The following is a 13,590-nucleotide window of genomic DNA, read 5'->3' on the forward strand; positions in this document are numbered from 1 at the left end:
GGATATCATGTAAATACAGTAAATATGTTTCTAGAAAAGTAGTAAAAACAAAAATAGTAATCCCACAGGGAAATAAGAGAAATGCTTTTATACCAGCCTGAACAGCTGAGTGCAGTGTATCAGATTTCCAATAAACAGATAAAGATTTAAATCTTGTTGGTGCATGGATGCAACCTATAAGCAGGGATAGAGACAAATATGCTCTTCCATAGCAGGTAGATTTTACTAGTTGCCAAGCAGCTGCATGCTGGAGACAAAATAGAAAAATTTTTTTTAATAAAACCAAATAAACTTCTCCAACTACTGTACAACACTAGTAATAATTTTGTGGAATTTCTATCGACTTAATGAGACATATCATTAATAAAATGAGGGAGAAGAGGGGGGTGGAAATCTTGAACAATTAAAATTTTACATGGCAAATAGACTTTTGCATAATTTGTTGAGCCCTGTCTAAAAATATCACTATATGGACAACTCCATGGAATTCATAATCATTGAGGAACTGAACATTATGCCAATATCTATCATACTTTACTTTGAAGTCAGTCAGGTGCCCAAAATAGGCTAGCAAACAGTTCCACTCATTCACCACTATCCAAGCATTCCTCACATCCTTGCTCAAAATTTCCAAAAACGGCCCTTAGTTCTCCCACCACTAGATCTGTTATGAAAAATTCCCCGTGTATTAATCTGATAAAAACACTTCAGTAATCTGTATATAATCTATATATCAATCATATCACATCTTTTCCAACTATCAACCAATTTCTGTAACCCACAAATTTTCAGCATATCTTCATAAGGTGCATTCCACAAGATCTGCCACCATCTTGGTCACTTGCATCTAGATCCTCTCCACCTCCTCATCCCCAGCTATCATCAATATCCCCCTCAATTCTTTTTATTAAACCTCCCTGAAAATACTATATCTTCACATTCTATTCTGATAACCAGATCTGTCAGCCATGTCTCACTGATGTCAATAATCACTGGCCAAGGGACAAAATGCAATAATGCTCTAGGCCCACCACTGTTCTTAATGCTTTATACGAACTATCCCAATTCTAGTTAATCAGCGGTACTAACTTTTTTTTGCACATTCTTACACTCATCTATACAAACTGCCTCACTAATATATGCATATTCTACCAACTCCAATTTTGAAATCTAATGTCACTTAGCACATTTCCCAAACTCTGGACACCAAATTCACTGATATGCAAACCACCCAGCCTATCCCAATGGCTTTAACAGGCCTTTAAGGCCCACAACCTTCCAAGCATGCTTGGATTTTGTAACTGAAATACGAGGATACAATGGTCACTCCCATGCCTCGAAGTATTCTTGGCTGTATCTCCCTGTGTGTTCACGGGGCCGGTTTGCCTGCTTGCGGGATGTAAAACCCCAGATAAACTGGCAGAAAAAACCCTGCTGTCCACGCCAAAGACTGCCTAACTTGGCTATGGCTGAGGAAGATCCTTCAGCTCCTCGCGTCTCCGACGGGAATCGAACCTAGGACACTCCTTCCCCAGGCATATGGTTGCGAAGCGCAAAGCCACTAGGCTAACCACACGGACGCAAACCACTCTGAAGACTCATTGTGGGGAACCCATATGATAGATTGTGGGGACCCACAATCTATCATACCTCTCCTTGAATCCATTCATAGACAAAGCACTCATAACTGACTGGCAATCCATTCCATTCATTCACAACTCTCCAAACAAAAAATCTAGTCCTCGCATCCCTACTAACCACACCTTTATTCAACTTCCAGGAATGAACCCTTGTTCTGACTCCTCTAGCCAAGTGCTGAAACAGTTCCCCTGCATCAATCTATAAAAGCCTTTAAGCAACTTAAATGTTTCTATCATATCCCCTCTATCAATCTATCTTCATAGGGAACATTCCACAGACCACTCCTATCTTGGTCACTGGCCTCTGAATCTTCTCCACTGCTTCCTCATCCCCAAGATACTCAGCAGATCAGATTTGAGCACAGCAATCCAGATGCGGGTATATCAAGGCTTTATAAAGAGGAATAAAAACTTCCTTATCTCTACTTGTTAATGTTCTTCAATAGCCAAATAATCTTATGGGCTACCTTAGCAATGTCCTCTATACTTTATCTGTCTACCACCATCCCTAAATCTATAGCTTCATCTATTTCCTGGAGTACAGTGCCATCAATGTGATACACAGCTCATAATCTATTCATCTCAAAATGCATAACTACATTTCTCCATATCAAACTGATATTTTTTGCCCATACTGATAGCCTATTTAAATCGTCCTATACTCTCCACATCACTTTGATTAACTATTACTCTACCTAATTTCACATCAGCAAAGAACTGAATATGTCCTTTCAGGTTACTTCCTATATCATTTATGAACAAATTAAACAGCAATGGGCCAAGCACTGAACCTTGCTAATAGCCTTGGCTAACATTGTTAATCTTTGCACTCAGGAAGCATGATTTCATCATTATCTCACCAAGCATCTCTTATAATAGAATCACCATACAAATGTCTTTTTAATCTCTCTTTTAGTCAAACATTCTTTTCTTGCACATCTTTCTTTCTGTTCTCAGGTGAACAACTTGCATTTCTGCATTCTGTAGCTCATGCTTGGTCCTGTGTAGCACTCTGCATAATGACATCATCTCCCTCATTATGGCAAACTTAATTTTTCACATCAGTCACACTACTATTCTTTTGATCATCACTTTGACTCTCTCTCTCTCAATCCTATCTTCCACTGCACCATCACATTTTCACACATATTCCCTATTATGTCTACTACTTCACTCACTTGACATAGCCCACACTTCTAACACTTGCTTTAACATTTTCAGTCTTGCTTTAATACTCTTGCTTTCAAACCAAAGTCCATCCATCTTTGGTAATGAGTATATTTTGCAGACATTGTACTGGTCCTTCTGGCTGAATTCATTGAATGATGCTTAGGATGCCATTGTTCTGCTTTGCATAAGTGCCACGTGACATGCTATGATTAGCATACTAAATAGCTCATATTTAACAAAAAATTTAACTTAAGTGTTTTAACACCACAAAATAATCTACTTCCAATACAATTTCTGACTTATATTTCTAGTTTTTCTAAAATAAACATCCTAGCTTTTGGAATTCTAGACACAGGAAATGCTACAAAACGCCACCTACTAGCCAACCAAAAAATATACTTAGGTGATAGGGATTTTTGCTGCCTAGTGTGAAACCACCACTTGCTGCTTATTGGAGAAGTTGCTTAAAATGTGTATACGCTACGTGGTCTACAGCAGAGGATTTCTGGATTATCTATCCGTTAGCTCGTCTATGACCTAAAATGCTACACTTATAAATTTATTTGATGGAATTATCATAATAACTTTCATAGTTAAACGAATGACTAATGTTAATTCTCATTCTCACTACTTTATGAAATAAAGAAATATCACAACTGAATATTTTATTTGATATTGAGTACTATACATCAAGATACAGGTTATTCTTTAATATGTCAAAAAATGCAATTAATTGTTAGACCTCCTTTCAACCTTTCAACAACAATTAATCTAAGTGTTTTCATATATCACAATTTTTAACATATATATATATATACACACATAAGATTTCATAAGACAGATTTGCAACAAATAAAATCTTGTCTATAGAATAACCATTTAGTGGTGTATATGAATATGTGCAATTTTCTGTTATATATTTCTTTTTTTTTTCTTTTTCTTTTTTTTTTAATGAAAAACAATTGCATACAAGAACATTCAGTAACTAACATATGTGCACAATACTATTTATATCAATTTTTTATTTTATTTATTTATTTATTTTTTTTTTATAAAGGAATTCAATACATGGAAAAATTTGTAAAGTGTAACATCATAAATTAGTTATGTCCAGAAAAATCAGTGTTAGAAATATATCTGTTATATATTATTCACAGATTTAAAAACTGTGATTGGCTGAACATCTAGAGCAGAATCAAAGAAGTCAGGATGTTGATTTGTATTTATTTAAAAAGATTCATATATCTGCTTGTAAAATAAAATTTATAAGTCAATGCAATTTTGAGATATCAATACTATTTCAATGTATATGGTGTATTAATATTCAAGTATTAGTGGTAGCTCTAAGAATATTCTGTATTTCAGTAAATTTCTTAACAGAAATTTTTCACTTTAAAATCATGAAACATGAACTGCTTCTAAATTTATCTAGTATGAAAAAAATTATATGTAGCATTTGTTCTAAAATAGGAAGACTACTCAGAAATGATTTAATATATCTTTCAAAACATTCAGCTGACATAATAATGGCAGTTAATAAAAAAAAAAAAATATCAATGCTAAACAGATACCTTACCAAAATATATATATATTACTATGTTACATGATCAATTTTTCTTGTTTTTAGGTGGTAATACAATACATACATAACATTAGCTCAGCTAATCTGGCCATGAAAAAATAAAATAAAATAAAACTAACTCCCAAGTACATAATAATAAATTTGATTACTATTTGTGTATGTGCAAGTCAAGAAACTTGAAAAATATGCATTTCATGCTTTGTGATTGTTGTGCCCTGACTGAATAGATAAATCACCATAGGTGATCTTTAGGATATCGTGAAAATCAGTTTAATATTTGACAGTGATTTCCTTTTTGTCATATAAATTAAAACAAATAAGTTTTGTGCACTTTGCGTCTATTTTTTTCCAGTCAAAGAGAGTATAAAGAGAAAAATATAAACTACATCTAAATATAACTGAAGTGATGCATAGATATACTCCTCGGGACTCAACTGGTGTCTCTTGCCACCCATTACCATTTGGGTATCAAATGCCAAAAACTGAAACAAATTAAAAAAAAAAAAAAGTTAAAATGATTCACAACAAACAATAATTAAATGAATATGCATCTAAATATATAAAACAGTCAATAATAACAGTGACATGTGCATTTAAATGAATTTTATGAGGTCTGTCCAGGAAATTCCAAACTTTTTAAATAAAAATTTTCCTGTCTAACTTAGAAGCTATTCAAGCCTTGTTGCCTTCCAAGTACTCTCCTCCACTGTATACACCACTTTCAGCATTTCTTTCATCCTTTGAAACATTTCTTGGAAGCTTCTTTCAGGATATTGAGCAATTCCACAAGCAATTTTTATTTTATCAAGTCAATTGGACTCTAAGCATCAGCCTTTCAACGTCAATTTCAATTCGGGTAATAAAAAAACGTCTGCTGGTACGAGATCAAGTGAGTAAGTAGACTGTGGGATGGCCACTGTTTCTGTTTCACCAAAAACTGATGGATAGTAATGGTGTGTGAGTGAGTGAGTGCATTATCATAGTGAATGCATCCATCAAGTTTCCTTCCAAGCATCAGCAATTTTTTTCTGATAGCCCACGAAGACATTGCATTACCTCAAAATAATACTCCTTGTTCACTGTCTTGCCTTGTGGAAGAGATTCATGGTGAGCAATGCCCTCAGAATCAAAAAACATTCACCACTGTGACAATTGAGCTTTTGTTTTGAAGTCATAGCCATAAACAAATGTCTCATCACCAATAATGATGCTTTTTAAAAAGTTTTCATCCTCATAAGCTTGACTGAAAAGTTCTTGGCTCACATCAACTCTAATTTGTTTTTGATTGTCAGACAAAAAAGGCATGCCTAAATTTTGCATAACAATCTCATGACAGAGTTTTTGATGACTTCACAAACATTTCAACATTTTCATCAATTTTCGATGTTGACAGTCATTCTGAGCGGGGATCATCTTCGACTGAAGTTCAGACATCTTTGAAACATTTTCTCAACTCATAAGTTTGAGTCCAGCCTAAAGCCTCATTCCTAAATGCAGTTTTTAACATTCCAAATGTCTCCATGAAATATTTTCCCAATATGGCATAAAGTTTCACACAAATTCGTTGATCATAAAATATCACTCATTTTAAACACACACACACAAAAAAAATCAGACGCACCAAACACATGCTGACACAAACAGACATAGTACAATAACTAAGCAAAATATTGCATTGTGGTTTTTGCTAGGCTGTTTCCCAATGTTGCCATTAGATTGCAGCATATGAAGCACACAGCTAGTAGCGCTTGTTGAGAATTTCCTGGAAAACCTTGCACTTTAATTTTACTTTGCTTCTAGTTTCCATAAGACACTATTAGAAAATAATTCAAATAACACAATTCAAAAATTTAAAGTATCAACATAACTTTTAAAATTTTCACTAAAACAGAACACATATTTAAGTGTTCATATTATAATAAGATAATATATAAGAATTGTATGACATAATTTTTAATAAATTCGAATACACAAGTAGAAATTATGTTTATCTCCAAGAGAAGAGTGAGCTCCCCCACACAAGCAACAGTTTACTTAATTCAAAATTAAAATTTTTGTACATTTTAGAATGAATATTACCAAAAAAGCCTAAAATAAGAAAAATGATTTCACCAATACAAAAAAAAAAAAAAAAAAAACCACATTCTCCAGTGACACTTAATCAACTGTTTCGCTGTGAACAGTTTTCAATTAAATGTTTTGATGTTAAGACATTTTTTTGTAAACAAAGAAAATGTCTTAACATTCAAAACATATATCCTCCATCAAAACATAGGTCAATTTGATTAGGTTTCTTTATGTATTTTAATTGCATGCCAGTAAATGTTGCCACTACTAAATACAAGAACATAAGAGCTAAATACAAGAAGGAATCACAACTATCCCCCCTCCCCCCCACACACACAAAGTGTGAGGTGCATTTCTTCCACTGTAGCATAGTTAGAAAAATGAAGGGACAATATGGGAAAAACCAGAGTTCAATTCTCATTGTGAGATTATTTACATGGACTTTCCAAATGAAGGTGAGTTTGCCAATTTCATATGGAGGCACACATAAGATGGTTGCAGCTATAATCCAGGAGAATATAGCAGCGAACAAATTAATCCGAAAACTTACATTGTAAAGAAAAATTTTAATTTTGCAAGAAAATAAGTAAAAATTAAACTCCAACTTTACCTAATAATTTATATGTGCTTCTCTCTTCCTAATAAGTTCATTAATTCGCTTAGACATGGACTTGACCAATGTAGAACACATTTTTCTTATTTCTGCATCTCATGCACTTATATAATGGATTGCATTAAGTTATCTTTTGTATGAATTTAATTTTCCAAGTCTTTTTCACTATTATGGCTCACAAATTTCTTATTGGGTTAATGTCAGGAGAGTTACCTCTCAGCTGAAGCAACTGCATGTTGTGATTTTTGAAAAAAAACTTTTTTGAAGTGTGGCATGGACTGAAATCCTGTTGGATGATGAGTTCTTTGACTTTCTGGATCTGTGAACCACTCTTTTCTTCAATATTTTTATGTATTGGTCACTTTTCATCATACCATCAACAGGCACAAGTGATCCTGAACCATGTAAAACAACCTCAGAACATCTTTTTAGCTGGGTGTTTAGGAGCTTGTTGAAGATGGGCAGAAGTCTTCTCAGCTGCTAATTTGCGAACATATGGTATTTGCTTCTTTGGACAAGGTCATTCTCAGATGAGAGAATGACCTTGTTCCACTTTTCAACAGTCCAATCTCTGAACACTTTTGCTCATTGGAGCCTCTTGTCCTGCATAGCCTTCGTCAACAGTTGTATGGTCTACGGGCAGTCCTCCCTGCTTCCAACAATCTTCAATGGGCTGTTAAAATCAGAAACATTAATCCCAGTAGCTGCCGTCTCTATTTAAGTACAGGTAACCCTCGTATAACGCGAATGATAGGGTCCACAAAAATGCCGTGTTATATAAATCGCGTTATGCAAGACTCAGATCACATAGAAAAAGTAGGGTTAGGTTCCGAAATCGTTTTTTTTTTTAAGATTATATAAACAATGACATATCCAACAAAAAATATTTTTATTTAATTCAGGTAATTCATTTAAAGTTAAGAAAACAAATAAACTATGAAACAAATACATAGTATAAAATTATAAAATATTATAAATTGTACGTAAACTTCATTGCGCATAATACATAAATGTCTTAGGCAAAATAAAATAAATTGTATATTTTAATCGTCATCACTCTCTTCAAAACTAACATTTCGTAGATGTTCTTTATTTACAAGTGGCCAAATGTTGTCATCACTTGAAATCTCTTGGACATCATTTGTATAATTCTCATTGCACACTTCAGTTGGTTTAGTTATCAAGAAGTCAGTAATAAGATCGTGCTTACCACTATGCTGCAATTTTTTATTAAATTCATAATACAGAGCTAAACAAATATTCAATTATCTCATGAATTTTCCAGAGCGCTCCATTGGGAGATCATTATCCATAAAATAACTTTCTTGCCAAGTCCAATCCTTCTAATTTCTTTAAACTGAATTCTTTAACAGATTCATCATAATCAGAATCTTCGGCAGAACTTTTCCTGCTATTTGGTTCAACGTCATCTATTAATTGTACCAGTTCCTCCTCATTTAAATCTATTTCTCCATCATTTAATTCACTAATTTCGTTTTCAACGATATCGCAAAAGTGCTCTAAATGGCCATTACTATAAAAATATTTTTTTTACATAAAAAAAAACAAAACATTACATATTGTAAAACCAAAAAATAAAGTGCTCAGCTTGAGATTAACACACTTATGATTTTTAATGTGCTTTCCTGGGAGAAAACGAAGACAATTTTCAACAATAAATACTAATCGACGTACATGCGTGCGCTAAGGGGTATTTCCGCTAATATAAATTCACTACTTATAACTACATGCTCAATACGGGAAGACGCAAATTTAACAAAGATAAAATTTGATTTTTAAGTCACGTGTTGAAAAATATATGAAAAGATAAAGGGTTACTACAGTTTGTAGACCGTCTTATATTGAAACCACGTTCAACAAGGGTTACTGCAATTTGTAGACCGCGTTATATCGAAACCGTGTTATACGAGGGTTACCTGTATACAGCAGAAAATCTTGGATTCATTTTGCTTTTTCGGACACTAGTAAACGATCTTGAGTAAGTGTAGTTTTCCATTTTCTCCCACATTTTCCCTTTCTGTCAGGAGAAAAAGGTACCCATCTCTCTCTAAACCTCTTTAAAATTGCATTAACAGTACCCAAACCAACACCACATTTATTGGGAATTTGTCTTTGAGTCATAAATGTGTGCTGAGAAAGAGTACGTATTTTTGAATGCTTTCTTGGAGATGTGTCCATTTTATAACTACAAAAAATGAATAACAAACACACTATGAATGTTCACTTGTTTACACTATTAATAAACATCATAGAAACAGTTAAAATAAGCAGCACTCGACCAAAATAGTGAACAAAAACCAAAAACTTGATGAAAATTTGGCTTCTTCAGATTAATTTGTTTGCTACTACATAAGGGAGAATATTTAATAGCCTGACCTAGAGTAGAGAGAGAGAGAGAGAGAGAGAAAGGAAGTTAAATTTATACGGCAAGTAAGAGAATTACTTGATACAGCATGTAATGGAGAATGCACAAGGATCAAGAGTGCTGGATCTGTCCATATCGCAGAACATTGCAGTGACCAATCACTGCAATGTTCTGCATAAGGGAGAATGTGCCATGATACCTCCACTAGAGGGGTGGGTGGGTGGGGAGAGAAGTGATCATATGATCTTCACTGGGAAGATTGTAGATACACAGAATTTTCTGTTAAGGAGTATATCACCACTGATTACAATTTTTTTTATATTCTTTCCTACGACTTTTCCTTTTTGCAATTTGTGCTAAATGATGCTATTCAGCCATCTAACTTCTACTATTTATTCTCCTGACTCTGTATATAGTCTTATACTGCTTTCTGCAAACATCCCTTGACCATCTTCCTTGCACTGCCAACATCTCTACATCTCTCCCTTCAAACTTTATGTGATGGCACTGCTACAAGCTGACTTCTCAGCAAATTGTAATCACTTGACAGAATTTTCTGTCAAATTAAATGGCTGAATAGCATCATTAAGCACAGACTGCAAAAAAGAAAAGTCATGGGAAGGAATATAAAAAAAAATTGTAATCAGTGGTGAATTTCAATAACACATTTTTGTGCTTAAAAAATTCATTTACTGAATGCTGTGTTATATGCCATCTAAACTAACCATATGCTACTATATACTAAACTGTACTAAACATAAAGATGAGGAAAAACAAGATTGGACACATTTCAAGGCTGCTCACACTCCAAGCACTGTGCACATGAAGGCATTATTTTCCAAACAAGCAAGAGTGATGAGGGGAGATGATATCATATCAAGATTAAGAATAGAATGACTGCTTTGGCATCCGTCTTCAGAGACAAACAAAGCTCTTTCTGTTCATGGTTTTATAATATGGTTTTCAAGTATACCAACAGTAGAGATCCCAGATACATTGGAAAAAATAAGGGACACTTATGACTGAGGGTGAAAGTTTAGTATGAGCATCCATCACATATACCAATCTTACAAAATGATTTAACTTTCCAAGTGTGTTCGTAGTAAGGTTTACTATGTAAATCTTACCATGCATGCTTGTGTTTTTGTTTGCCCACACGTAAATTTTCTATCATATAACTTATATATTATTTTAGATGTACAATCCATTGATCGAAAACTCTGGTTGTGAAAACACGTGAGATACGCAAAAGTTGCAGCAAGATTCTTTTCCATTTCCTCCATCTCTTTCTTGGTAAAGAAATCACTGACTTTTGCACTTGTAATATCTCGAGATGCAGATTTATATCTTTTCGTAGCAATGTGCTGGGTAATGTCGGACTTTCTGCCATGCTCGACGCTAAACAAGCCACCACAAACCATATACTCCACTTTATCAGTCTTGCCCAATTTAGTAGATTTTTTAAAAACGGAAATTGAGTTTTTAAAGTGTCTGTATAATCACACTTACTTTTCAGCATTTTCAACGTTCAACAGGGCCACAGGAGAATTGAAAAACCACACATTTTAATAGCAGCCGTACAGTAATTAATACTCTGCAAGCAACAACCTGTTTCTCTTGGAGAAAGCTTCTAAAATGCCGTGGGCCAAGAGGACCGTTCCGTGCTATTTAAAGCTGAGCCAATATCATGGCACAAGCCAAAATGTCAATGCACATGTGCACTGTTCTAACGAACTTATCATTGTTGCAGTGTTGCCATCACTCGCTTTGAGAAAATAACATGTCTACAGTTTCCTGTAATGACAGAGAGCGATGTTTGTAATAGAATAGAAATTGTAACTCCTTGACACATACCTTCCGGGGGGTGTTGTAAAATTATCCAATTTTTTTTTCCCACCAGGTATGTTTGCAAGGTTTCTTTTTTTACGTTGTACACTAAAATCAATTAAAGAAGTCAAATGCTTTCATTAATTATAAAATTTTGACATATGTTGCTTTTTTTTTCATTTGCAATTTAGTTTTCAAATGAAATGCTAGCTAAAGGAAACTTACTGCACTTGCATGTGGCTCATATTTGTCAATGCATAGGAGCAAGAGCAGTGGCAGCAAATAATGAGTAATCTGAAGAACAAAGAAAATTATATACACACATACTGGCCACTGAATTAGAAACTTTGCAGAAATCAGTAGCTTCCGTATAGGCATATGATTGCCAATACTGATCCTCTTCAATTTCCTGCACATGGTTTAGTGAGATATGGATCGGGAACAGCCAGCATTAAATGTTTTGGTCAATTGCTGCACACAGGAAGTTCTGCTTGTCCATACATGCCTTCTGAGATGATGGCAATCTCGTTTCTGACAGGCTGTCTTAAGACCATAGGTATGCCTCTTAGACAAGCAACGCGAGTCATTTTTCCACTGATTAAACACCCAGGATATCTCACCTTTTGACAAACCAGTCAGCTCTGCTGTTTTTGAAATCATGGCTCCAGCCAGATGGGCACCCACAGTAAGCCATTTATCAAACTCCACAAGATTCTTCGTTTTTTCCTATTGTGATCAACACTATTGATGATTACTGATAATTGAATTATTACCTAGAACACAAGATGATGCATGTGACCAAGTATTTTGCATATACACTGTGTAAGTGATGTTTACGTGCATCTGCATACAGGTTCCTAATTCAGTAGCTGTTATGTTTTTTTAATGAACATTTTATATATTACATATAACTGTTGATGCCTATCAGCTATTTTGTGTTGAAACTTAACATGACCAGCAATCTGATTGGTCTATTTCATGTCATGCCACAACTGAATGAATTCTACTATCGTGTATGCATGTGTTGACATGCTGGGAACCAACAAACATAGAGGAGTGAAAACATTCAAAGTAAAGAATGGAACGAGAAAATTTTTACCACCCCCAGAAACGATCTTTTAATAATAAAAGTGACATAATATTTGAACAAAGATTAAGGAAAATATTTTTTCTTTCTATATCTATCTATCTATGTCTTACCTGCAAACGTTTAATTAAGAGTCGTTTAATGTTAAAGCTTAAATATCAAACAAGGGGGGATGTCGAGCAGATAGAGACTAAAAATATTTCACAAAAATATATGCCTCAAATAACTAACTGAATTCAACAAACTGGAGCTATTTATGCAAAAGGTGTCATCCAATGGATATTCACTGAATACAACAATAATGGTGTGATGACACTTTGATGGTCTAATGAAAAAATTGAGGAAGTTAAGTGATGAAACTTCATTTCAAATCCAGGAATGTATTGCCAGTATTCCATTTGTAAAATAACTTGTGTATGATTGATTAGTTTGTGGTTTATTGACAAAAGGTAATACTGAGATTACAGTATGATCTTATTTTTTCCTCCTTTTACTAGTTATCCTTATGATCAATACAAAGATTACAGCAATACATAAAGTAATAAAAAAAAATTTAAGTACTTCCATATCTAAACTGCATTTATGATCAAATTCGTTTATATAAATGCTTCTAAAAAAAAAGTCAAACATTTCATGCAATTTGTCCAAGTCTGATAAGATCCACTGGAATGTATGTAGCTCAGCCAGATAAATAAAACCATTCCTTTCTTAAGTAAAGTGCTGGCACTCCACTAGAGCAAGGTTTCCCAAACTTTTTTTTCCCCGTGGCCCGGAAAATACTTCATCTTTGTGACCCACTAAAATTTTTATGGCCAATAGGTAAAATAAAACAGATTTGAATGTTCATAGTTTTCATTTATTATTATTATAACAAAGAAGCATTTACTCTTACAAAAATATAAAGAAATTAAACTAAAGCCAAGTAATTTATTAATTAAACGCTATTTACTTGTATTTTAGAGTTTCATGAAAAAAAGAAAACCCAAAAACGAACACCTAGATTTTCGAGAGTTTTTTAGGCGACCCGGCATTTAGCTTTCGTGACCCAGTGCCGGGGTCGTGACCCACCATTTGGGAAATGCTGTGCTAGAGCATAGCATATGGTAAGATGACTGAACTATGCAGAATTTAGCAAGTACAAATTCCTCTTACGTTTCCATATAAACTAAGCTGCAAATGCTTTATTTCAGGCTTAATTACATGCAATTTATGTGTCAG

General features: G+C 34.1%; 1 protein-coding gene across 3 annotated transcripts in view; it reads right to left on the reverse strand.

The window, feature by feature from the left end:
* Positions 1 to 3,460: 3,460 nt before the first annotated feature.
* The window catches only part of LOC150093822 (protein lifeguard 2-like), a 355,713-nt gene continuing 345,583 nt past the window's right edge, over positions 3,461 to 13,590 (reverse strand). For all 3 annotated transcript variants that reach the window (XM_090413186.1, XM_090413185.1, XM_090413187.1), the window contains one exon: positions 3,461 to 4,874. In XM_090413186.1, coding sequence (XP_090269312.1) covers positions 4,731 to 4,874 — 144 coding nt within the window. In that variant the 3' untranslated portion in view covers positions 3,461 to 4,730. The remainder of the gene's footprint in view (positions 4,875 to 13,590) is intronic.

Source organism: Typopeltis vanoorti, chromosome 23 (genome assembly GCF_054136105.1).
Source record: "Typopeltis vanoorti isolate ZY-2024b chromosome 23, IOZ_Tvanoo_1.0, whole genome shotgun sequence".
Taxonomy (NCBI): domain Eukaryota; kingdom Metazoa; phylum Arthropoda; class Arachnida; order Uropygi; family Thelyphonidae; genus Typopeltis; species Typopeltis vanoorti.